The following is a 27,487-nucleotide window of genomic DNA, read 5'->3' as shown; positions in this document are numbered from 1 at the left end:
TCCAGGTTTTGGTTGATTGTTCCAAGTTCCAAACTCTTCGTAGTTCAGGAAATGGTGTTTGTATGAAGTCATATAACCTTTATTTAAAAGATATGCTCTGCTTAGGCTGTTCTTTGCTTCTGAACAAGAATATTAGACTAACAGAAAAATTGACCTTTCTGGAGTTTAGGGAATCTTAATGGGTATTTCCAACTTTCATTCATAATCTTTACCTCTGAGAGAATTCTAATCAAAAATCAACCATTTTGGGAGGGATGATTAGAATCTCTCTTTTTTTGGCAACAGTTTGACAGCCATTCACTTTATTTTGTAACAACTCTAGGAGGATTTTAATCTATAACAGTGCCCTTGTAATGTAGTGTTTAGCTGGGTCTGGAAAACTTTTGATATATAAAACCAGAGTTGTGTGTTTTTTTGCTTTTTTGTTTTTTCCCCTTAGATTTCTCTGAGCCAGTAATGGAAAAACTATTTCACCTACTTATTTGCTGCCCACAAGCCCACCTTTGGGGATCCAACCAAATTTGTTTTTTAAAATCCGACTTTATCGAAAACTCTGATTGTGAAGAGTTTCAGGCAAGCAAACAGGGAGCTTGTCCACTTAGGAATACCTTGTAGACTGATGTAGCAAGATCTAAAAGTCAGTTTATCTGTATGGGGAGATTGGGGTTCTAAAGAAGTGGCTTTGGTGGGTCGCTTTACAGTGGCGAGGGTATTCTTCCTTGGATTGAGAAGGCTCTTCTTGTGACTGTTTCCCTATCTGTGGGTAGACCTTGTTTAATTTGGTCAGCGTTAATAGAATACTTCAAACCTAAACACTGAAATATTGTATTAATATTTATTTTTCTTTCAGGTACAGATATTTGGCAGTTTTAGTACAGGACTTTACCTTCCAACTAGGTAAGCTGCAAAGTACACTTCTTTTTTTTCTTGTTTTGTAGTTTACAAGTGTGTTAGAATCAGTTAATCTGATTGGTATGAGTGGGTAGTTTTGTTTGAAGCACCACAGACTAGTTATCTTGTTATTTAACCAACTAGGATAAATACTACAGATATACAGATTGTAGGATAAAGGATCCTGGGATTTTTTTGCCGGGGGGGTCCACTTCCTCCAAAAATATACCCTGCGGGGAAAAATGTAGGGAGAAGCAAATTTCTATCTCCATTTAATTTCATTATTAATTGCACATTTGGAAAATAATTGAAGAGATTTTATGATCTAGAATTAATCTAGAGAGTCTATAAGCTAGGGGTTGCATTTTGGAAGAAGCCTGCAGTAAGAAAACTTAAGTTCTGCTACTTGCTCCGTGTCTGATAGAGAGATGCACAATGTGGGGAGAATGTACCCTAATTCTGCCATCCCATTTTAGACAAGATGTGTCATGGGAATGTGCCTCCTGGCAGAACTGACTGAACTCTCAGGATTTTTATTTTTCTACTAATTCTTCAGCTAAACTTTTAAACTGTAATTTTCATTTTTAATACACAAGCACATTCTCCCCTCACACATCTTAGATCTCAAACCGAAGGAGGATTAATTCTTGCGCATCTTGGAAAGTTATGGGCCCTCTGAAAAAATCCATTCAGGTCAGAAGGGATTCGGCTCTGGGAAACAAAGATTGAGAGGGGGGGAAGCCCAGCAGGGGGGAAATCAAGTGACCTGGGTTCTAGTTTACGTTGACCTACTATCCTCATTGGTATTGGACAGCGGTGTATCATCTCAGTTTACCAAAACTGGACCTTAACTGCTCAGGTGGACACTTTGGGCCCCGAGATGTACCGTATTGACACACACTACATTTTTGCTGTCAAAGATGACTAACTTGTATTTACCTTTGTAGTGATATAGACTTGGTAGTTTTTGGGAAATGGGAGCGCCCGCCTCTGCAACTGCTAGAACAAGCACTACGGAAACACAGTGTGGCTGAGCCAAAGACCATTAAAGTACTTGACAAAGCTACAGTAAGTATAAAAGCTGAAGGGAACGGCTGCATTTAGAAAATCGAGCAATCTGTATGAGCAGTTATGTTGTGGGATCATTCGTCTTTTCAGTATCTTGTTATTGTCTAACATCTGAGCATACCTGCATAATTTAAATCTCAGTGTAATGTAGCATTCTGGGGCTGTGAGCATTGCGGGAGAATAAACAAAGTGTAATGTAGTCTTAACCGCTGGAATCTGTAGGAACATCCAACCTTTCTTGGCAGTGTAGCGCAGACATATTTTTATTTAATTTTCCCTCGTCGGTCTCAGATACAAGTAGAATATATGAAGGTGGAGGCAGTAGGGAGTCCCAGGATTTTCACATACAAGGCCAAGCGGTGGGGCACAAAACAACATAATATTTAAAAATAGGAAATGTAGTTGCATTGTAACTACGAACCAATATTGAAAAGCTTTGAATTGGATATACATGTGAAGCCATCCAAGATATAATGATTACATTTTCAAAGTGTTCTCTCTCTCATTCTAATCAGCAAAAAGGCTCTTTGAGAAGCAGCGTGCCTAGTGGACAGGACATAAACTTAGGAGGCGAAGGATTTAGGTTCTAATCCATCCCAGCTCCACGACTTGCCTATGTAACCTCGGGCAAATCACTTAACTTCTTTTTGCCTCAGTTCCCTCATCTGTAAAATGGGGATTCAATATCTATTCTCCCTCCTACCTAGACTGTAAGCCCCGGGTGGAACAGGGCTTGGGTCTGACCTGACTATCTTGTTAACTGTTTCTCCTGCCAGTTGTCATTATCTAATGCTAAATTGAATGGGCTTTAATCACATCCACGAGTCAACCAAAATACTTAGTTAAGCACTTCCCTTTTACACCTTCCAATCTCAGAAGGGAGAGCACTGTAATACTGATGTTTTTTCTCATTCACTGAGTCTTCAGCTTTGTAGTGGGGTGAAAATTGGGATTGGAGGAAAATTTTAGTGGGAAACTTCAAGCCTATATAAACGACGGATATCATAAGTGCTCTGGGGCTGACGATGGCGTGAGTATCAAGTGCCTAAAGGTGACTCGATACAGTAGAGTTGATAGACACACTCTCTGCTCACAAGGAGTTTACCATCTACAGATGTACAGTGCATAAGGACACAAGGGAGAGGGAGTGGAGGAAATGAGGGTTTAGGCAGGGAAGGCCCCTTGGAGGAGATGTGATTTTTTAATAAGGATTGAAGAGAGTGGTGGACGGTTTTATGTGAAGGGAGGGAGTTCCAGGTCAGAGGGAAAATATGGGCAGTGGGTCAGCGGCAGTACACACGCGATGGAGATTTGCTTATGTACTCTTCTCGATGGGAGTGCCTCCAAGATGTTCTTTTATACCCAGATGTTTTTTAAATTTAAATTAAATTACAACAATTTCTAGGAATGTGTTTATTCAAGGCATCAGTCTGTTAGAACCTAACCCAAGTTTCGCCTGTGGACAGCCATGAAAAGCGTGGAGAGGGTGCTTACAAAAAGACAGTTCTGATTAGCTTTATATCCCACAGCAACAGGCAATGCAGACTGATTCATTCACAGTACTGTAGTTATCGTATGTTCTACTACTGCCTGTTTTCAGAAAATTCTGCTCATTGTAAATGCTTAGCACCCTATCCATGTGAAACCTGAGTGTTAGAAATTTCTACGTGTTTATGGTTGTGCTAACGCTTGTGGATATTTCTAACACGCTTGTGGATGTTTCTAACACGCTTGTGGGGACAAAAATGGCTTTTAGAAATAATTTTGTTTGAACCAAAATTCACTGTGTGAAATAAGAAATAATGTATGAATATTTGCAGGTACCAATAATAAAACTCACTGACCAGGAGACAGATGTGAAAGTAGACATCAGTTTTAATATGGAAACTGGTGTAAAGGCAGCACGGTTTATCAAGGATTATATGAAGGTAACCTCGGCTAAAGCCGGAATTTTCTAAGTTGAATTAGTTTTGTGTTCTGATACTCTTATCCTATTTTCATCCCTATCTTTTTGGTTATAGAAAACTTTTACTCTTGTCTAAATTGTGTATTTTGAAGTGATTTATACATATTGCTCACTTGGGAAGGTGAACAATATTAAATTATGGCTGCAAATTCCAATTAGCAGTCTTAGCCTGAACTCTTAAACAGTTGGAGAGACTTTTCTAAATTTGTTCAATTAAAAATATATTCCATTCATTCCACTGTATTTATTAAGCACGTACTGTGTGCAGAGCACTGTATTAAGCATTCGGTAAAGTACACTAAAACAATAAACAAACACATTCCCTGCCCACAACGAGCTTGCATTGTAGAGGATTCCTTCTATGGGCATCTGAAGTCATCCACAGGGAAGACTTCTTTATAATGATATGGTGGGCTTACGTGCTCCCAGATGAATAATTTGGGGTTATTGGTCTGTCAAGTTTTTGATATCTGATGTAGTATGTTGTAATACGAAAAGTAGTGTGGCCTAGTGGAACGAGCAAGGGCTTGAGAATCAGGGGACCTGAGTTCTAATTCCAATTCCACTGCTCTTTTTTTTAAATGGCATTTGTGTTTGCTATCAATCCACGGTATTTACTGAATGTGTACTGGGCACAGAGCACTGTACTAAATGCTTGGGAAAGTAGGATACCACAGAAATTGGTAGATAGTATGTCCCAAGTGCTGGGGTAGATACAAAAAAATGTGATCAAGTACAGCCTCTGACCCATGTGAGGTTCACAGTGTAAGTAGGAGGGAGGACAGCTTTGAATCACAATTTTACAGTTGAGGAAATTGAGGCATAGAGAAATGGAGTGATTTGCCCTAGGTCACAGGCAAGTGATGGAGCTGGGTTGAAAACCCTAGTCTTCTGACTCTCAAACCCAGGCTTTTTCCTCCTAGGCCATGTTGCTTTCATTTGCCAACTGAGTGACCCTGGACAAGTCACTTAACTTCTCTGTGCTTGTTTACTTAATTATAAGTTGGGGATTCAGTACCTATTCTTCCTCCTACTTAGACTATGAGCCCCTGTGTTAGACTGGAGCTGGGTCTCATCTCATCTTGTATCTACCCGAGCAAGTCATTTAACTTCTCTGTGCTTCAGTTACCTCATCTGAAAATGGGGATTAAAACTGTGAACCCCATGTGGGACATGGACTGTGTCTAACCTGTTTGTCTTGTCTCTACCTCCAACAATTAGTGCATGCAGTGCCTCACACATAGCAAGTGCTTAACAAAAACCATGTGCAAAGTAAGCGCTTAGTAAATGCTATTTATCTTGCATTTTATACAGGTTGCACTTGAATGCAGGTTATACAGAAAGCCAAGAGTTCTCTTGGAACAACATTCTCCCTGCCCCGCCCCCTTTTTAAAATAATAATAATAATAATAATAATAATAATGTTGGTATTAAGCACTTACTATGTGCAAAGCACTGTTCTAAGCGCTGGGGAGGTTACAAGGTGATCAGGTTGTCCCATGGGGGGCTCACAATTTTAATCCCCATTTTACAGATGAGGTAACTGAGGCCCAGAGAAGTTAAGTGACTTGCCCAGAGTCACACAGCTGACAGTTGGCAGAGCTGGGATTTGAACCCATGACCTCTGACTCCAAAGCCCAGTCTCTTTCCACTGAGCCACAGCAGCTTCTCCAGTTTCAGTAACACTTGCCTGCTTTTAAATGTGAAAAATCACTTGAGCTAAACAAAGAACTTGGCCAGCAGTTACTTGTATACGATAGAGGGAGTCTGTGGAACATTTTTCTCCACTCATTTGATTGTACTTTGGGTGTCCAGAAAACTGAAACAAAGATTAATATGAAACATTAGCTGTCTGCCAGATAAAACTCTTCTTCCTACTTAATATTAATTCAGTTAATTTCACACTGGACTTTTAAGTGGCTTGCTTCCTTTACCCCAGCACTGAAAGTAATTTCAGAAAAAGGGGAGGTGTGCTAATTTAATTTGATCTGCTAAAAGTGCATTTGCCTAGCCCATCTAGTCATAAGATGCAGTCACATAGCCACAATTCTCATCAATTTCAATACGTCTGCCAAATGAGCCATATTCTCCCCAGTGTATAAATCAGTCTGGTAGTAATGAGCTGAGGAAAACAGGTTTACCCTTTCAGAACATTGGGTTATTTGCCCTAAGCTGTATCCTACTGGCAAACAAATATATTTTGAATCAGATAAATTAGGTTGTCAGACTGCATCAGCTTTAATTGAAGCACTTACTATGTGCAGAGCATTGTAGTAGGCACTTAAGCATATTCAGAAGCATCTAATTCACAAAGCCCCTTCTTAATTGTGGCCCCCCTCCTTTTTTACTCTTTCCTCCTGCCCTGCTTCTACCCTTCTTCCCCCCACCCCCAACAAACTCACATTTCACTCCCCAGATCTCACTTGGTAATTTCAGATTGTGGCTTGGCTTTGTTGGAATGTGAAGTTAATATGATACTTTTTTTTTATTTTCAGAAATATTCATTGCTGCCTTACTTGATTTTAGTATTGAAACAGTTCCTTCTGCAAAGGGACCTCAATGAAGTTTTTACAGGTGGAATTAGCTCTTACAGCCTAATTTTAATGGCCATTAGTTTTCTACAGGTATGCAACTTTTTTTTCCCCCTAAGAAGCGTTTGAACTGCAGCAGAGATTTAAAAAAAAAAAGAGCAGATTGTAATTTTTAAAATTTATCATCAGCGGTGCTTAGATGAAAGAATTGAGAGTTCAGTTTGAAGAAGACTACAACGGAGGCCAAGCGAGAAAATCAAAGAAACTGGTTTATTAGGAAAAAATTGGCCAACAAGGCAAGGATGACATTCCGAGCGGACAAGTATAAGACAGTACCTTTAGGAGATTATAAATGCAAGTAGAGGATGAGCAGGAAGTCTGGCTAAGTACAGTGGAGAAGTCCCTGGGGGCTCATAATTGAGTGCAAGTAGAATTAGTTACCAGGGTAGTGCAGAGCAAAAATGGCGATAGGCTTTATTAGGTTTATGACGTGCAAGGACCATGAAATAATCTTGTCACTCTACATTGATCAGACCCTTATTAGAGTGGTTTGTTCATTTCTGGTCACTGCGAGTCTCCAGAGTAGACCAAAAAACAAAGGGATAGAAAAAGTGGTCCCAGGATAAAGGATGGCTAGATGTCCAAATGAAAAATCAGAGGTGTTGAAGGCGCGATAGGAAGAGGGTTCTTTTTCTTCAGCCATTTCCCTTCCCCTTCTCCATGGGGATTCTCTTTGAAAGATTTATTTGTGTGCAGGGCATTTATAGGATTTACGGTCCATTCCAGATGAGGTTGTTAGGGTTTTTTTTTTTAAGTTCCCTAAGATGTTTAGAGCGCTGGGTAGGTTACAAGGTGATCAGGTTGTCCCACAGGGGGCTCACAGTCTTAATCCCCATTTTACAGATGAGGTAACTGAGGCATAGAGAAGTTAAGTGACTTGCCCAAAGTCACATAGCTGACAAGTGGTGGAGGCAGAATTTGAACCCATGACCTCTGACTCCAAAGTCCAGGCTCTTTCCACCGAGCCACGCTGCTTCTCAGTGTCCATCTGTAATTATGATAGGCAACCAGACAAGTCCTTCCCTTGAGGGATACAAACAGACATGAGAGTATCAATTAATCAATCAGTGGTATTTTTTGAGTGCTTACTGTTTGCAGAGCTTTTAAATGCTTATGTGCACAGCATTGTACTAAGTGCTGGGAAAAAATACAGAGGTGGGAATTAGACATGGTCCCTGCCCCTTAGAGGATTCACAATCTAAATGGCAGCTCCTGCCTTCTTTTGTCTTCTAGGATGTAGCTTCCCTGATGTTTAGTTAGTGTTCTGCAAACAGTGTGTGTTCCGTAAATTATCATCAGATGGTGATCATGGTTGATCATGATGACCCAAATGTTTCATTAAGTGCTACCTTCACAGCCACACTGACTGTAACTTTGAATTGTCCTCATGAACAGTGCTTTTTCATGCACATTGGTTATGCGGAAGTGACTTGTTTGTTTTTCCACTTTTAGATACATTCTTTGGCACTATTTGGAATATTAGTATGTCATCCTCCTGCTTATGTAGCTAACGTTTTCCTCATTAACCCTCTTTTAAGTCATGTCTGAACCCTCTTTCCTCCCTTCTCGCCTTTTCCTGATCCCGAGAAAGGAACTTCTGTGAGCAAAGCTACAGATACTTTTACCTCGTAGTACTCCACTGGGACTTCACTGTCAGGCAATCCTAATAATTGTAATGCACTAGACCGTCTCCTAGGAGCTGAGATCAACAGGCTCATTCTGCTGAGCCTCTGCCTTACTTTACCTCAGGAGGAATCATTAAGATTTTTTTTTTCCACCAAAGCCAGGTAATTGTGTCTCTCATCTTGGCCCTTGCCAGGTCACCTCAAGGACTGAAGTCATAGCCCCTGTCTCCTGAGGTAGCCAGAAGCAGCATGGTGGATTGGGAAACAGTCATCTTCTTTTGTAGGGTGTCCTCCAGTCCTTTTCTTAGCTCAGCTTTTATCTCTTGAGCACTTTGACCAAGTTGAGAACCTTAAAAACTGGGACATGTTTAAGGCTCAGCATCTGCCTGGACTAGAATGGGATCTAGTCACTTCTAGTGTCACTTCAGGACCAGTGCATATGTGTGTCAGCAGTTGTTGCTGTAAAACTTATGGCCCCAGAGCTGGGTTCTAATGTCAAAACATCTCTAGAATCTGCCCTTTTCTCTCCCTCCTACTACCCCGCTTAGTCCAACACTTGACATCTGCCTCCTCTCCTCTCTCCATTCCATACTTCCCTCTTGCAGCTCTGATGATTCCTCTAAAAAAACTTCTCAGTCCACATCTCTGCCCTCCTGAGAATCCTCCAGTGGTTGCCCATCCATCTCCTTAGCCAAAAGAAACTCCTTATCATTGGCTCTTAGGTACTTAATCAGCTCTCTCCTACCTCACTGATCTACTATAGCCCAACCCACACTCTTAGCTCCCTTTAACACCAGCCTACTCTCTAAATGTAACTTGATTTCATCTTTCTTGCTGCTGACCCCATGACCACATCGTCCCATGGCTTGAAACTCCCTCCCCTTATATAGCCGACAGACTCGCCCCATCTTCCAAGCCCTACTGAAAACATATCTCTTCCAAGAGTACTTCCCCTCACTAAGCTCTTACTTCCCCTAGTTGTCCTTCCTTTTTGTGTTGCCTCTGTACGTAATATTAAGTACTTTGATCAGTCAGTCAACTGTAGTTATTGAGAGCTTCCTGTGTGCAGGATACTGTACTAAGCATTTTGGAGAGTACAGAATAATAGAGTTGATAAGCAAGTTCCCTTCCCACAAGGAGCTTTTGGCTGATATGGTGTCCCCGGCCCAGCAGCACTTATGCACATATCCATCCGTAATTTATTTTAATGTTTCTCTCCCTGTAGACTTTAGAATACCCCAAGTGCTTAATACAGTGCTCTGCATGTAAGTGCTCAGTAATTACCATTGTTTGATCAAGGCAATCATCATCATCAATCGTATTTATTGAGCGCTTACTATGTGCAGAGCACTGTACTAAGCGCTTGGGAAGTACAAATTGGCAACATATAGAGACAGTCCCTACCCAACATTGGGCTCACAGTCTAAAAGCTAGACTGTAAGCTTGTTATGGGCAGGGAACTTGTCTGTGATCTCTGTTTTAAGGTACTCTCCGAAGGGTTTAGTACAGTCCTCTGCACAGAGTAAGTGCTCAGTAAATTCATTGAACTATATATAGCTATATGTCATGAATAGAATTATAGTTATACATATAGACACATATGTACAGCAGCACTGTAACCATTGTAATGAGGTACTTGGAACCCCTAAACATTCTTCTTCTCTCCCTGTCACCACCCCAGGCAAGTGCATGTAAGGCTCTGTTGTGGAGCTGAATTCTTGGAGAATTGAGTTGCCCCAAGAACTCATAAGATATTATTTTGAGGCTTAATAGCTGTCAATATGAAAGATGCAAGAAAAAAAACATCAGGAAGAAGGACAGAAAAAAGTGGCATGAGGGGAGGAAAAAACTAGTAAGGGAGATACACACAAAAAAACCAGACAAACCAGTTGACAAGAAGGGAAAGTGGAAGCACAACCTCAGGATTGTGGACTAGAAATGCTCATGAGAATGGGATTCAAGGAAAGGACAAGCGGAAAGGGGGTGGGATAAGGAGATGGACGCATGGAAAGAGTTTGAGGAGCAAAGCATCTTGTGCCTAAGAAACAGAAGGGAATATAAATATTTGTGAGTGAGGCCTGGTAAGTGTCACTGGGTTGGAGAATATGAGTAGGTAGGAATGTTGGAGATGGAAGGATGCATGATTAAGTAAGTGAGGTTTTCTAAATTTTGGGTCAGTTGCAGTTCATATTTAGATCTTACCCATATTTTGGAACCAAGCCCTTCTAGGACCCCCACCCATGGGCCTGGTTTAATAATTACTAAACCCTTTTCCTAACAAAAATGCTCTACATGTGGACATGTGAATGTATTCAGAGGCTACATATTTATGTTGGACTTGGGATGAATGAACTCTTTGAACCCAGTTGAAGGGTCCAGTGGCCTAGTGATAAGTAGTGGGGCCTCGTGGATAGAACCCAGGCTCGGGAGTCAGAAGGACCTGGATTCTGGTTCTGCCACTTGTCGGCTTTGTGACCTTGGGCAAGCCACTTAATTTTTCTCTACCTCAGCTATCTGTAAAATGGAGATTAAGACCGTGAGCCATATGTGGGACAGGGACTGTCCCTGATTAGGTTGTAAGTACCTCAGTGGTACACACAATGCTTAACGGAGACCATAAAAAAGGCGGGGTGGGGCCTGGGTGAAAGAACTACTTCCTTGGACTTTCAACAAAAGTCTTTAAGTTGACTGTTTTACCTCAGAAGTAATGAAAAGTAAGCCATGTTGGCACATCTTGAAAACCTGAAGGCTCTAAAAGAGTGTGTGTGTGTGTTGTATAGACTTTCTTTGTGACTTTGGAGAACACATAATTCAACAGCCCTGCTTTAGGGCATCTATCCTAAAACTCAAGGAGTATTGAGAGGGGAGAATTTATATAACAATGTGTTGATCGTGTCTGAAGGGGATTTTTTTTATTTTCCACATAAAAAGTATTGCTTAGAAAAACCTCCAGGGCAGTCCTTTATTTCTTATAAATATATCTGTGTGTATTTTTTTCTTCCCAGTTATATAGTTTCCAAGACAGGGTTGCCTAGGTGCTTTGAAATTTGTCATTCAAAGAAAAATTCAGGGGTGTGATAGTAAGGTGACCCAAAATTAATAGCTAATGTAGAAGATTGCGTTAATTGCTGTGCATATAATAGGCTATAAGTGAGCATTCACTTTCTCATGCAGGCTTGAAATCTCTGTTTTGATGTATTTTAAGTTACTTTAGTCTTCACATTGCATTCTAGTGCTGCCCTCTTTTGGGGGCAGAATACTTTAAAAAAATAACAAATAGACATGCATCCTTACAATCCAAGCCAGTTCTTCACTAGAATTTTTATATAGTGTAGGGATTTTTTAGAAAATTAATTTCTACCCATATAAATAGCGTGCATTTGCTTTTGCAGTTGCATCCAAGAATTGATGCCAGAAGAGCTGATGAAAACCTTGGAATGCTCCTAGTAGAATTTTTTGAACTGTATGGAAGAAATTTTAATTACTTGAAAACTGGTATTAGAATAAAAAATGGAGGTGCCTACATCGCCAAAGAAGAAATCATGAAAGCCATGACCAATGGGTATAGACCATCCATGTTGTGCATTGAAGATCCTCTTCTGCCAGGTCAGATTCGTTGATAACTCCTAATTTCTTCCTAAAATTCAGGGGAAGTAGAAGTGGCCCACCACGGAAAGAGACAATCGTCTTCTGCCTTAAAATTTAGACATAATATGACTTTGCTTGAATTGGAAGAGATTCAGAATGAGTTAACATTTCTAATACTTCATAGGTTCTACTTTTGGTACTTTTAAGAGTGTATTTTACCTAGCTGAAGTATTTTTGATTAACCATCACATCATTCTTCATCTGTATATTGTTTAAATGAGAACTCATTGTATATACCTTCTCGATATGGAGGTGTTTATAAAGTTTTATGACAGGTCATATGCATATTCATATGCAGTATATCTTCCTTGATCCTTTGTATTTAATGCTAGATTGATGCACGTCAGGTGTTCATGCGATACTATCTCTATTATTTGAACTTCTTAAATCAAAATTACTATTTAAAACACTCTGTGCCAGAATTACCTCATTGTGCCAAGAGTAGGTTATGTGTTTACTGTGGGTTTGAGTAATTTTGCTGTAATTTAGGCTTCAAGTCTGCATTAATTTTGTAGTGTTTTCATCCGTTAAGGATTTACAAAATCTCTCACTGCGAAAAATGTTGTTTGAAAAATACTCATTTCACATTAGTGCCTCTTTAGTGTATTTTAGATGGCGATGAAATAGCAGTAGAAAGTGGACACATTGGATAACTGAAAATTAGGAGTTCACTTGTGCTGATTGATACCCCAAACTGGTAGCCATCAGATTGGCACCAAAAGTTATAAAAAGTATAAAATGTTTATCATGGTTAATGTATTTTTTTTTTTTAATATCTGAGAAATTGGAAGACTGGAAGTTATCCTGATTTGAAAGCTCAAATGAGTATCAATGCTTTTTGGGTTACAGTTTAAATGTTTTGTAAGCCTGATACCTGTCCATCCCATTATAGGAAATGATGTGGGCAGAAGTTCCTATGGTGCCATACAAGTGAAGCAAGTCTTTGATTATGCCTACATTGTTCTCAGTCATGCGGTGTCTCCACTTGCGAGATCGTTCCCAAACAGGGATTCTGAGAGGTAATTGAGTTCTTGATACGATAGACACTTCTGAAACTTACCTAGTTGTGTATAAAGGCTGCAAGTTCCTCTGTAGTATCAGGGGAGCTATAGAGGAATTTGTTTATGAAATTCACTGCTTATTTACACACAGTTTTAGTAGATTAAGACATTGCTTTTAAGGTTAATATTACAGGTACCCTGCACAAATTCAGATTACCCTCAACCTCATCATTCATTCGTTCATTCAATTCATTCAATCGTCTTTGAGTGCTTACACTGTATGCAGAGCACTGTACTTAGTGCTGGGGAATACAAGTCCGTAACATACAGAGGCATTTCCTACCCAACAACGGGCTCACAGTCTAGAATGGGGAGACAGACAACAAAACATGTAGACAGGTGGTCATTCACTTTTGGTTGCAGGAAAGAGGAGGTAAAGTTTACCTATCGAATTATTTGGAACCTTGGTAGAACTGGTGTTCGTTTCTTGTTGGGGTCATTTTCCCTGGATCACCTTGCTTCCAGTTTTCTTGTGGTATAAAGAATGCCAGTGGAGTCTCCAGGGATCCAAATTCTCAGTAGAAGAAGCAATCTAATGATTCTGTGTTGGAAAAGGAATAGTACTAGTGTAGTGGGAGGAGGGGTATAAAAAAGCTGACCTAAGTGCTGAGTTGGTCAGAATGCACAATTTCCACTGTAAAATCTATTGTGCTTTTTGGGAAATTTTGCAAATAGGAGCAAGTAATTATTGTTTTTCCTCAGTTAGTTCTTACTTGGGTCTATGAAAATTGTGTTGAGCCAAAGTGGAGATTCCCCAAGAAAAAGTGAGGTAAATTTATCTAAAATAGAGCATGGTGAAAATTCAGTAGCTTTATCGTGAAGGAGTGCTAAAAATCTGGGGATTGCTGTAGTAGGAAATTAGGATGTAATCTGGCACTAATATAAATTATTCCATGGTTGAATATTCACATGTCCCACTTCTATCACTTATGTTCATGAAGAATATCAATTATGGGAAATTCATTTTTGTTCTATCTACTGAAACTGTTGCATTGTACGCTCCCAAGCACTTTGTAAAATGTTCTGCACACAGTAAGTGCTCAGAAAATATCACTGATGGTGATTTATGTGGATGAATGAATGTTAGCATGAATGAAAATTTAATAAGACTGAAAAAAGGTGAAATTGTAACACAGTAACATAAATATAGAATTTCATTGTAGCAGAGAAAATCCATCTTTCCGTTTTTAACACCAATATTACAGTTGGTTATTGGTGAGCCCTACTGAGAGCTCACCTCCTCCAGGAGGCCTTCCCAAACTGAGCCCCCTCTTTCCTCTCCCCCTCCCTATCCCCCCCCACCCTACCTCCTTTCCTTCCCCACATCACCTGTATATATGTTTCTACAGATTTATTACTCTATTTTACTTGTACATATTTACTATTCTATTTATTTTGTTAATGATGTGCATCTAGCTTTACTTCTGTTTATTCTGATGACTTGACACGTGTCCACATGTTTTGTTTTGTTCGTCTCCCCTTTCTAGACTGTGAGCCCACTGTTGGGTAGGGACCGTCTCTATATGTTGCCAACTTGTACTTCCCAAGCGCTTAGTACAGTGTTCTGCACACAGTAAGCGCTCAATAAATACGATTGAATGAATGAATTTACTTAAACAACAAGTAAATGATTACCATTCACTTAAACATATTGTGTTTACGTTTAATATATTTTCAGGTATTTGAGAAGCTAACATCTTCAAAAGATTTCCAAACTTCTGAGTACTGGCTCAATTTAATTTTAAATTAACAGTTTTAATCATGGGAAATTTCAGTTGGTGTGTTTGAGTTTATTTCAGTCAGTAGTTTCTTGCTTAAAGTCAAGACTCATGAAGCGACAACTAGTGTTTCAGTCTGAGACCTGAGGTCTTCTGCATTGCTAAAAACTTTTTTTCTATTTTTCCTTTTAAACTCAAATTGAGGTGGTTTGAGAGAGGGAACATGCAGCATAATCCCATTGAGTTTTGCTTATAGAGTAGCAGTGTGCAAAAGTAATTTTAAAGATCTTCCCTCTCCCCTACCAATTATGGAGGGAAATTAAACCCAAAGAGTAGGACTTAGTCTTTATTAAATTGCTGAATTAACCCACCTTCACAACCGGTTCAGGTTAAGAATGTTACAGGGTTTAAAGCTCTCAGTGTCTGAGACATGAAGTTGTATATATTTGGATACCTTCTTTATATGTAAATGTAATACCCATTTGCCTCTTCCTCTTCCTACCCACACCAGTCGCCTCTTCCAAGGTTTGTTACTAGCCTGGGTGCTTTTCCTTTGCCCTCGATACCAGAAATCAAGATGATGTCCTAAAACTGCACATTATTCATGTAGTATCTTCTTTAGCAAGACGGGCCACCTTGCTAAATGTAACATTCTCTTGCATAAATTAACACTAATAAAGAGACAAGCTAATTTTGGCTTCAGGTTTTTAGTGACCTCTAAACTTTTTTCTTAGTACACTAGGTAGAATTATCAAAGTGACCCAAGAAGTGATTGATTACAGAGAATGGATCAAAGAGAAATGGGGAAGCAAAATTAATTTGTCACCCGATCTTGGTAAGAATTCTCTTTACCTCTGTCTTATTCCCATGTTTTCAATATGATTTGAATGTCTTACTAATTCGCTCTGGAAATGGGCAAGATCCATGGGGAAAAGGAATTAATTGAGAAGCATTATTTGATAAGTCCTCATTTTTTTTTTAAGATAATCGAATTAAAATGAAAGAGCAAATCACTTCTTGTAATGGGGAACAGCAACAAAACAGAGACACTGAATCACCCTATAGCCAGCGTTTGACTTTATCTTTGACCAGCAGCATCCAACCTCTTTCCTCTGGTTCATCTGCTTCTTCTGTGTCTTCACTGTCTGGAAGTGATATTGTAAGTTGACTCTATTATGATCTGTGTTGCAGTTAAATTTATCAGAAGATGTTTAACAATTCACTGCTCTTTTATATTTTGGGGCAGGGGGGCATCTGTACAGTGTCAAAAAGGATAACTATTGCATAGTGTGCTCTCCAAGAGATAGAAGTTGATTCTTATAGTTTATCTCCAAGCTTAACCTCTCCGGGCCTCATTAAATTATGAAGACAATTGGAATGTTAGTCTTTGGTACCAAAAATCATTATAAAGACTTAAACCTACTTATCTTCTAGACTGTAAGCTCATTGTGGGCACGGAATGAATCTATTGTATTGTTATCTGTACTCACCCAAGCATTTAGTACAGTGCTCTGCGCACGGTCAGCACTCAATAATTGTGATTGAGTTTTGTCACCATATTTTAAAAATAATATTCACTCCTGTACTTATTTGGAAGAGATGACCCATGGTTATGAAAAACAATCCAGATTTGAACTGGAAACTCAGTCCCCAAAATGACCCCCATTCTTTTTCTCGGAAGGAAGAGCTTGTATACAAAGACCAAACTCATTCTCCAGGTTATACTGATGACCCACATCCATCTGTAACACCTTATGCATTTGGTTTTCCTACCCTGCAAGAGCTCATTTGTTGATCACAATCAGTGTCTTCTGATAACATGGTTGACGGAGCCCAAACGGACCAGTGTTGTTGGAAGAAAAAAGTCCCCAATTCCCCAGTGGTGTTTTAGCCAAACCATGTTGTGAAATTAGGCGTTGTGGCATAACTGAGTATATTGTTTTCTCATTGGTTTTTGTCAGTTGTTCAGCAGAACGTGAAATGACTGCAATTGCCATCTTTATGCAGTCAGCCATGACTGGGTGTGGAATTTTTAAACCGAGCTGTATGCACTGGTATTACTTGGTTTTTAAGTTAACTTCATCTCTAAAGCTCTTTTCCCTTTCCCCTTTTTCTCTAAAAGGATTCTGATACGCCTCCTTGCACAACTCCTAATGTTTACCAATTTACTCTGCAACCACCAACTCAGCTTATGGCCAGTTTACCTCCAGCATTGCAAATGCCTAATGGTAAACCTCAGTCAGCACCTGCTAGGACTTTGATAATGACAACCAATAATCAGGTAATGTCATTTATTATGGCTGTATAATCCTAAACCGGGCAAGCCAAATGGATCCAAAATATTAAGAAATCAAGCTGATGCTAGAAACGCGGCCCAGTGATGCCTGTGATCCAATTGAAGGAAAAATGTCTGAGTCCTTTTGTAAATACTGGAGGAATTTGTTTAGATTTGATATGTTGAATGGGCAGTGGAAACCCTAAGCCTCCAGGAACATTAAATATTTTTTTGATCACATTTTGGTTTCAAGAAGCAGACTTGTTTAATAGTGGTGTGAGTTTTATCTTCGTTCTCTTTGTAGAAAGTGAGACATTCAATAATCGTGTGATCACTGTCCACTGTTAATGTCTTTTGAATATCAATTTAAAACATATTGTGAGTTGGTGAATTTTTTGTAAGATTTTCTAGCATACTTTTTAAAAGTTTAATTTTTCAGTCTACATGAAATACGGAACGCCTCAGTTTATTTTTTTAATTTGGTTTTCAAATTGTCAGGAGAGTGTACGTATAGATGAAACTTGCCCACAAAAGCCTGTTGAAGGAAGAATAAAATGATTCCATCAGATTCTATTTTTGAACATTTAACCATAAAGGCATCATTTAAGTGCTTCAAAGTGCTTTGAGCGTTTCCTCGCCAAGTGTTGGGTAGTCTAGGAACACTTCAGTTCTGACGTTTTCGATGATACAGAGTTCACTGTACAAAATATTGATGCCGGTAGGAAAAACGTAGTGAATACCCTTTGGCTATTTCAGCTATTATAATTGATGACTAAAAGTGAACTAAATCCATTTAATATTAAATGTTGGCTCCGGTGTGTGAAGAACGAGTGGTGGCACATCATCCTAGGCGTTCAAAATACCACTGAAAGGTCGTGTTTGTCTCCTCTTTAGACGCGGTTTACTATTCCTCCACCTACCATCGGCGTCCCGCCGCTCCCCTGCAGACAAGTTGGTATCGAAGGAACGCCGTCTCTGAAAGCCGTTCACCACCTGTCCTCTCCTGCTGTTCCCTCTGCATCTCCTAACCCACTGTCAAGCCCCCACTTGTATCACAAGGTATGCTTTCACAAGTTTCTGTGTTGATGACGTTTCACCCCAAAGCCACCTTTTCAGAGGTTCCTTCCTTTTAAGGGGATTGTTCTTCGATGTAACCTTTGTTATGAAACGTGGTCATCAACCCCCGCCCCCCGTGAAGATTCTTCTTAACTCCCTGAATGCTCATTTGTTGTTTGGTCTTCAAGAATTAGGAAACTTGAGTCTTGAGTTCAGATTTAGGTTCTTCCTTCTACCCTTCCCTCTGTCTAAAGTCAAGTCACTTCACTTCTCCATGCCTCAGCTACTTCATCTGTAAAATGAGGATTAAGACTGTGAGCCCCACGCGGGACAGGGGCTGTCCCACCTAATTAGTCGTTTTTATCTACCGCAGCGCTGAGAACAGTGCTCGACACCTAGTAAGCGCTTAACTAATACTATTATTATGGTGACTAGAATCTTTCTAAATAATTGACGCCAGCTTGTTTCGTTGTTGTAGGACTGTTTGCAAAACTGAGCTCTTTTTAAAAAAAATCTTTTTAGCAGCACAATGGAATGAAGTTTTCCATGAAAGGAACACACAATCATAACCCAGGAAATGGTTACAGTCCCGTCGGCAGCGGAAGCATGAGGCAGCCCGTGGGGAACAGAGGGCATCACCAGTACAACCGGACAGGCTGGAGAAGAAAAAAACATATGAGAGACAGTTTGCCAATCAGTCTCAGCAGATAATGGCTCGCGGCACGGTCATCTACCCCCATTTTACAGACTGAAGCTGAGTGACGTTGCACACCAGACTGGGGAACTGAGACCAGCATTCAGCACATCAGCTTATGGGTATTATGAAATATCTGTGGCTGATAATTTTGCATGTTTCTTTGTGTGGTGGTCAAGTCCATCTTAAAGAAGAAGTAGTTGTGCTTATCTGTGAAGCCTTATTAAACATGGAAGTGGTTTTCTGCCTTCCCAGGATTATTCATTCAGTGCCGAAGCAGCTCTGGAAAGAGAACTGCAAGAACATGAAACGCTTTGGCTTTTTAGCTTTGGCTGCGTATGTTCCTTTGCGGTTTGGGTTACTGATTTTTATTTTTGTCAAAAAGGAAACTTCAACCCCTGGCTTTTCTTTTTTTCTTTTTTTTTTTTTTTTTTTGCCACCCCCATTTCTCCCCCTTTCCTTTTGCCCCAGCAGGTACAGTTGGGAGACTACAAACAATTTTTGCCCTCCTGGTTGTTGTTGTTTTCAAATTTCAGATCTCTTTTGCTCTGTAAATACTGAAAATTTTTAATTTGTGCAATAACTCAGAATTTTTTTAATTTAATTTCATATTGCCACATAAGTTATATTTAAGGGGAGGAGGAATTTTTTAAAAAAAAAAAAACAAACTTTGATCCTTTCCCAGGTTGCATTTTCTAAGTTGGGTACATAGTTTTGGCAGGTTTTCTGATTAGCATTGTTCCAAACATCGTATGAGGGTTTTCATTTTTTTTATTTGTTTTCCCCCTTTTGGTAAAAATTGAGGCTTCTTGATTCACAATAAAAGGGCAGATTTGGTTTATGGCCTTATGAAGGGATTAAGCTCCTCTGCCCGTTAGCTCCTTTGTTTGGCCTTTTATCAGTTGTCTTGCTGCGAGCAATCGGTTCTGTTTTATTTTATTTCTTTTCCTTTTTAACTAGACAAAAAAATCCAGCATTTAAAGTGCCAGAAGTATAACTTTCTAAGGGTGAGTGAAGGGTTGTCATGTTACAAAACCGAAAAAGAAAAATACAGTCGTGAACTCTGAATGCTTCAGTTTTAGTCATGTAACCTGTAATGGTCGGTTGGGTCTGAATATCGTTACTGAAAAAGGTTCCCAGTTTTAGGAATGTGGAGAAAGGAATTATGTTGATTCTATTAAGGAATCTGTATAGCAGTATGCATTCGTTCTGTTAAGAGCAAATATATAAAAAATACTTCGGCAGCTCAGAGCACTGTAAGAGGTATCTTTTAATGTATTGCAAGAGAGCACGGCCCGGGGCTGCACAGAGTCTCTGTGGCCGGCACTTAATTTACAGATGCATACAGGTATACTATGCAAGTGTATTCTACCATGACAACCACTGTCTTTGTTACCTTTTTTCGAATAGGAAAAATATACATCCTGCCTGACCCTGAGTTTTAGAAGCGCCACAGTTGTCCTGGGAGTTGGTTGCATCTCGCATGCCATCCGACTTCTTGTTTTTAAAGTGAGGGGTTTTAAGCCCCGCTAAACACTACAGGTCGGTTGTTTTTTGAAGTCCACCAGTGGAGAGCGTTGATGAAAACCTATTACCATGACATCTAGAGGATGTGCGGAAGCGGGGATTTGGATGGCGATCTGAATGTCACGATGAGCGATAGGCGTCTAGCGTGATAAAGCTTTAAAATGTCGGCGGTATGCCTTTGAAGCTGGACTAGCCCTCGCGGTCATTTGAATCTATAAACCGCAACTGCAGACTTTCGGAAGTGGAGGCATTCCAGAGTAGAGTAGCACATTTTCTCTGCAGTTGCCGATGGAGATGGATCGCAAAATATTAAAACAAAATATTTAAATTGTGAGCCTATTCTTAAGCAGTTATTTATAAAAATGGAAACATAGACCTATATTACTAATCTTTACACATTAGCAATATTGAATATAAACCTACATTAAAGAAACCACTACCGAAACTTTAGTTGGTATCTTATGTAGTTGCATTTTTAAAACTAGGTTCATGGGACACAGGTATCACGTTCCATTTCAGTCATGGTGAACCAAATGAATTGGCCTGACTACCACTGTGGTTATTGCTACAGGTTTAAACAAAGATATCATGTTTAGATTTTTTTTTTTGTGCGCGCGTTTGTGTGTGTGTGTGCGTGTGCGCATATGTGTGTGCGCGTATGTCTGGACAACAATGTGGAAGCTAAAATTGACATATTTTTATGTAAAGTTTTTCTATTCTTTGATTTTTAATAAACTTTGGAGACCAGTTTTGTGTTCATTTTTCTAAAGCCATACCCTTTCCCAGTAGGAGAAAGAGTAGTTTGGGTGTCCATGGTTTCTAAATTCCGTGACAGTTGGGTTAATGGTTGAACTAAATAGCCACTGGCTGTAAATGAGGATTAAGAAAAGCACTGCTCATTCAAATTGCTAAGTGGGACAGAGACTGTGTCCAACCTGATTACCTTGTTTCTACCCTGGTGCTTAGAACAGTGCTTGGCACATAGCACTTAACAAATACCATTATTATTGTTATTATTATTATTTATTAATACAACTTACATAATCAGTGTGGCTCAGGTAAACATGGAACTGTTCACCAAATTCCCGCAGTGATAGGATGAGGGGGCCTCCCTTGAAACCCAATTGTGGTGGGTTCAAAATAAATGGAAAGAAATATTCCATCCCAAAGTGGATAGTATACATATGGAATCAGTTTTCTCAGGAAACTGTAAAGGCAGGAAATAGCGAAAGGTTTAGGAAGGATTTGAATTAAATCCACTGATGAAAGGTCCATGGCAGGCTTGTTAGGAAAATTAAAGATGTTTGGAGGAACACTGGAACTATGAGATTGAATTTCCCAGAGGGCAACTATCACTAGCTAGTCCTTCAAGCATTCTCTAGTGGCGTTGTCAGACAGAATGATGGATTGGGAGGACCCTTGTTCTTTCCAAGTGTGACATTTCCTTTGGCCTTATTGTCTCCATTGGACAAAGCCTTAAATTAGGGGGAAACAAATGAAGCTTGTTCCTCATTGGGGAAAAATGCAATCTGAGCATATAATAGTGATGATGATATTTATTAAGCCTTACTATTTTCTAAACTCTGTGGTAGATACAAGATAATGAACTCGGTACAGTGCTCTGTACTAAGAGCACTTAGTATAATGGTCTACACACAGTAAGCGTTCAATAGATACAATCCAATGAATGAGATTGGATGCAGTCCTGTCACGTCCTGTTCTCAATCTGAAAGGGAGACCAGAAATCATATCCCCACTTTACGGATGACGGAAAATGAGGCACAGAGGGGTTAAGTGACTTGTCCAAGGTCCCACATCAGGACAGAGGCAGTGCTGGAACAGAGCACAGACCTGATTCCCAATCCAACACTCCAGAGGGTGTTCAAGAAGGTTTTCAAATGCAAATTATTGAAGCAAGTTTGATATATAGGGAAATCAGAATTATCTTAATCTAAAACTTAAAGTAACCTCCCGTATATATGATTGCTTAGCTGACTATTATTTTAAGTCTTGGAGAGGGGCAAAGAGCCAACTGCAAGCCATTCATTAAAATCAAGTTGGAAACAAAGTGTGCTAAACTTGTTCCAGGTCTGTATTGCTTGGCTCTAGGGCTTGGAAGAAGCAGTCAGTCAATTGAATAATGGTATTTGAGTGCTTGCTGTGTGCAGAGCACTGTATTAAGTACTCCCCCTCTAGACTGTAAGCTTGTGGGCATTGTAGGCCTGGGATCGCTGGGCCTGCATCTTTTAAAGGGAGGGAGCATGTGGGACTGAATCCTCCTTTAGCCTCACACCTGCCTTCCATCCCATCGACTCCTGCCCAATTGCTTTCTCAAATTAATACCAGCAAAAAACCGTAATCCCACTGTTGCACCAACCTGACAAACATGTGGCTGAGGCCAAGGAAGAGGAACTTGACTTTCACACCATGGAGAAGGCCAGAGGGGCTAGATGCCTTTGGAAGAACTTCAATAAATGGTATATACTGAGTGCTTACTATCTACAGAGCACTGTACTAAGCACTTGGGAGAGCAAAATAGAGTTGGTAGACACAATCCCAGGCTTCAGAGAGTTTGCAGTCTAATGGGGGATACAAACACTAAAATCAATAGAACCTGGTTTACACTTTTATTAAAGGATCCTGATGAAGGGGTGTCTTTGTCTCTGTATTCACACATTTGTTGAAGGTAGAGATTGTGTTCATTTCCATGTTGGGTTCAGAACCTAATATCCTGTGGATGCTTAAATGTTACAACAAAAAAAATCAATCTGGCTGCAAGAAACATCTAATATTTCTGAAGAAACAGCATCACAGAAACAGGTACCTCAAGCTTTGTAATTATCTGTAAAGAACCCACTTCCAGCTATTTGATTTTATTTTTTAGTTTATTGACTTTTTTTTTTACTCTCCTTTTGGGGTTCATGAATTTTGTCAATTTCCTCCCAAGCTTTCATGGTAGAAAAAATAAAACTTGAAAGCAGTGTCTCTGATGGGTTGAAATGGGCCAAAGGAATAGGACCAACGATCCCGCTTGGTCCTTTATTGTCTCATCTCAAAAAGAATCGAGGCCGGGAGAGGAAAGCCTCCGTTGCTTTCCCCTACCTTGGCCACGTAAGGCAGTAGAGGATGGTAACCACTTAGCGCTCTTCCCTGTGCTTTTCCACTGAAGACCAAGGCAGTTTTTAGTCAGAATGTGCAGCACAGATGTCTCCAACTTTCCATTTCTTCTCCCTTCCCGGCCCAGCCTGCCTCTGGAGAGGCTAGCGAACAGTGAAACGTTCACAAACCTGTTAGGGGATAGGCAGGGTGTCAGCATGAAGTGATGATTTATTTATTTATTTTATTTGTACATATCTATTTTATTTTGTTAGTATGTTTGGTTTTGTTCTCTGTCTCCCCCTTTTAGACTGTGAGCCCACTGTTGGGTAGGGACTGTCTCTATTATGTTGCCAATTTGTACTTCCCAAGCGCTTAGTACAGTGCTCTGCACATAGTGCTCAATAAATACGATTGATGATGATGATGATGATGATGATTAGAAGCAGTACGACCGACTGGATAGAGCACTGGCCTGGGAGAAGGCCTTGGATTCTAATCCTGGTTCAGCCACCCATATGCTGGGTGACCTTGGGCAAGTCACTTCACTTCTCCCTGCCTCAGTTACCTCATCGGTAAAATGAGGATTAAGACTGAGCCCCATGTTGGATTGTATCCAACCTTATATCTATCCCAGCGCTTACTACAATGCCTGGCACGTAGTAAGCGCTTAACAAAAAAAACTTTTTAAAAAAGTTTACAAACCCTGACAGCTTTGTCAATCAACAGAGCTTGGGCTGTAATCAAACTCTTGCATTCATTCAATCGTATTCATTGAGCGCTTACTGTGTGCAGAGCACTGTACTAAGGGCTTATCCCAATGACCCTATCCCACTCTGATGCACCAAACTGCCAGGGAAGTAGAGGACCTGGAAGGGGTCCAAAGAATGATGAAAGATTTGGGAAGTGGGCATTCTAACGAAAGGGGAGAGGAACCGGAATTATTTAGCTTCTGTAAAAGGTTGATGGGTCACCTAACAACCATTTTCAAAGTTAGTAGGTTGATGATTTGCTATGCATCTCCATTAAAGACAGAACAGAAATAAATGGCCTTAAATTACAGCACAGGTAGCTTAGGGAGGTCATAAGGAAGAATTTCCTAAGTGTAAAGGCTAGGACATGGCAGTACTTTCCTAAACAAGGTGGGAAGTATTTCTCAGCGTTTTTGCTTTTCTTTTCTATGCATAAAGAGTTCAATCTAGGATGGGTAAAATTCTTTCCTCCCATGGGGTTGGTTAAGGTGACCCTGGGAAATCCTTTCGTTCGGTTCCTAAGTTCCTTTGGCTTCTGGAAGCCGGAAGATTTCCCTTCTGGTCCTTTACATTAATGGGTTCTTAGAGTTCCATTTTGTCCAGTTGCTGGGCATTGCTGACCCTTTAAAATCAAGGTGACAGAACTTCAGTGAAGTCAAGTATCTGCAGAATAAGTCCCCTGTGGAGTTGGACCATGTGGGGAATATATAACTGATTGACCAAAGAGGGAGAGTTGAAATACAGCAATCTGGTTTTCATCCCCTTAGCACTACTAAGAGCAGCCTCTTCAAATTCTCTGATAGACTCTACTCTGTCCTTAGCTTTTTTGACTCTCAGCTACTTTTTGACCCTGTTGATCATTCCCTTCTAAAAATGTTCTTCAGTCATTGTTTTGTAGACACAATAGTAATCTGGTCCTTTTCCTACCTCTCTGACTGCTCTTTCAATCTTAAATTTTTAAACGGTATTTGTTAAGTGCTTACTATGTGCCAAGCACATAGTTCTAGAACTCTAAGTTCTAGAGTAGGTATGAACTAAGGTTGGACCAAGTCCCACATGGAGCTCACAGTCTTACTCCCCATTTTACAGATGAAGTAACTGAAGCTCGGAGAAGTTAAGTGACTTGTCCAAGGTCATACAGCAGACAAATGGTGGAGCTGGGATTAGACCCAGGTCCCTGACTTCCTTACATGTGCTTTTTCCACTAGGCCACAGTGCTTTAACCTGCTTCCTTTGCTGAGAAGCAGCATAGTCTAGTGGATAGAGCACAGAACTGGGAATCAGGAGGCTTGGGTTCTAATCCCAGCACCACCAGGTGCCTCTTATGTGACTCTGGGTAAAGTTATCTGATTGGATAACTTCCCTGTCCCACGTGGCTCTCCTAGTCTAAGCGGGAGGGCAAACAGATGTTGCATCTCCATTTTACAGATGAAGAAATTGAGGTACAGAGAACCAAGTGACTTGCCCAAAGTCGTCCAGGAGGCAGATAATAATAATAATGATGATGGCATTTGTTAAGCGCTTACTATGTGTGAAGCACTGTTCTAAGCGCTGTGGGGGGGATACAAGGTGATCAGGTTGTCCCATGTGGGGCTCACAGTCTTCATCCCCATTTTCCAGATGAGGTAACTGAAGCCCAGAGAAGTGAAATGACTTGCCCAAAGTCACACAGCTGACAAGTGGCGGAGTCAGAGTTAGAACCCATGTCCTCTGGCTCCCAAGCCCATGCTCTTTCCACTGAGCCACACTGCTTCTCTTATGATGGCAGGGCTGGAATTAGAACACAGTTCCCCTAACTCCAAGGTCCAATGTCCTATTAGACCATGCTGCTTCTTTACAGTATAACTTAATACGATTCATCTTTGCTTCTGTTCTCCATTAAACTACAAACCCTGAAGGGCAGGATCCAAGCCTCCTATTCACTTTTATTCCCTCAAACAACTAGTACAGTCCTCTGCACACAGAAAGCACTCAATCCAATAATAAATCATATTTATTATTTGCTGTGTGCAGAGCCCTATACTAAGAATTTGGGTGAATAATAATAGATTTGGCAGACGTGTTCCCTGCCCACAAGAAGCATACAGTCTAGAGGGACTCAGTAAAGATGATTACTTGAAGGAATGAAGCCTCTCAGTGAGGCTGAAGTTTAAACCCTTGCAACAACTGAATGGCTCCTCATTTATTCCCTGAGTCCTCATAACTTCCAGATTAATCTGATAGCCTGACCCTTAATTTCCTGTCAAACTATGTCTTCACTGGATTCATTCAATCATATTTATTGAGCACTTACTGTGTGTAGAGCACTGTACTAAGCACTCGGAGAGTACAATTCGGCAACAGAGACAATCCCTACCTAACAACGGGCTCACAGTCCAGAAACGGGCCTCAGCCACGTTCCTTTGAGGCAGTTTAGCAGCTTCTGATCACGTACTGTGGGGATTCATTTATAGTGACACACCGTAATCTGGAGTCCAGATTGAAAACAATACTCTTCCCCAAATTGTTCGGAGCTAAAGGTGTTCAAGGACTTATTTTTTTCTTCGTAAGACTGTGCCGAGCCTAATGTTCCTCTGGGTTCCCTTGGTTAATGAGACACTAAGGAGAAGTTGGGTTCCAGCTCTTGTGAAGTTGAGTGGAAAAAGTTAATTAAGACTCTGATGTGCTGAGACAAATCTGAATTATGTAGGGGAAGGATAGGGATCATTCGCAAAACAAGCCAGCCTCTGTGTTTTTCTCCTTTCCTTGGTCATTTGAGTTTCTCAGAATACAGCACACCTCCTAAAAACTGACAGTTGGGGAAACTCTGGAGCTAAATGAAGGTGTTTTAGTCTTTGTATCAGAGGAATAAAACTCTAAAACTTTAGGCTGAGAAAAGTAGACTGAAAAGCTCCAGAAATCATTGCTGAATGGAGTATGGAACTGAAGATGTTTTGGGGGCTTTAAAATCAAAGCACCTTTTCTCCATCTGCAGCGTATAACTCATGCAAAGGCCTCACACCCCAGACGATGATAGCTCATTTTGATAATGGGCCTGTGCTAATTGTTCATAAAGAAAAGCTTTCTGCCTCACAGTTTGGGTCCTGCTGAGGGGCTTCTTTGAGTCGACTTTCTGCTGATAATTACTGAATGTGGATTGACGTCTTTATTTTAGCTATATTTGGATTACGGTGTCCTCTGCTGAGCTGCTTTTGTCTCGGGGGACTTGGGAGGTGACACTTTCTTGAACTGAATGTGATAGTTCAGTTCGGCCTACAGTTCAGTTCGGCCTACATCATCCCCTGGGCCTGGAATGCCCTCCCTCTGCCCATCCGCCAAGCTAGCTCTCTTCCTCCCTTCAAGGCCCTACTGAGAGCTCACCTCCTCCAGGAGGCCTTCCCAGACTGAGCCCCTTCCTTCCTCTCCCCCTCGTCCCCCTCTCCATCCCCCCATCTTACCTCCTTCCCTTCAACACAGCACCTGTATATATGTTTGTACATATTTGTTACTCTATTTATTTTACTTATACATATCTATTCT

At 40.4% G+C, this 27,487-nt stretch overlaps 1 protein-coding gene across 2 annotated transcripts in view; it reads left to right on the top strand.

The window, feature by feature from the left end:
- Nucleotides 1-19,040, top strand: part of TENT4A (terminal nucleotidyltransferase 4A) — a 44,154-nt gene extending 25,114 nt beyond the window's left edge. Inside the window, exons 3-13 of one of the 2 annotated variants that reach the window (XM_038770500.1) lie at nucleotides 851-897; nucleotides 1,839-1,959; nucleotides 3,780-3,887; nucleotides 6,421-6,549; nucleotides 11,534-11,747; nucleotides 12,682-12,808; nucleotides 15,303-15,403; nucleotides 15,552-15,727; nucleotides 16,691-16,849; nucleotides 17,738-17,902; nucleotides 18,425-19,040. In XM_038770500.1, the coding sequence (XP_038626428.1) occupies nucleotides 851-897; nucleotides 1,839-1,959; nucleotides 3,780-3,887; nucleotides 6,421-6,549; nucleotides 11,534-11,747; nucleotides 12,682-12,808; nucleotides 15,303-15,403; nucleotides 15,552-15,727; nucleotides 16,691-16,849; nucleotides 17,738-17,902; nucleotides 18,425-18,610 (1,533 nt within the window). In that variant the 3' untranslated portion in view covers nucleotides 18,611-19,040. Of the gene's footprint in view, nucleotides 1-850; nucleotides 898-1,838; nucleotides 1,960-3,779; nucleotides 3,888-6,420; nucleotides 6,550-11,533; nucleotides 11,748-12,681; nucleotides 12,809-15,302; nucleotides 15,404-15,551; nucleotides 15,728-16,690; nucleotides 16,850-17,737; nucleotides 17,903-18,421 lie in introns of both variants that reach the window. The other variant, XM_038770499.1, reaches the window with a different exon arrangement.
- Nucleotides 19,041-27,487: the final 8,447 nt, after the last annotated feature.

The sequence above is a fragment of the Tachyglossus aculeatus genome, chromosome X3, assembly GCF_015852505.1.
Source record: "Tachyglossus aculeatus isolate mTacAcu1 chromosome X3, mTacAcu1.pri, whole genome shotgun sequence".
Classification (NCBI taxonomy): Eukaryota; Metazoa; Chordata; class Mammalia; order Monotremata; family Tachyglossidae; genus Tachyglossus; species Tachyglossus aculeatus.
Note: the sequence above shows the minus strand (reverse complement) of the source record. Positions and strands in the feature narration are given on the sequence as shown.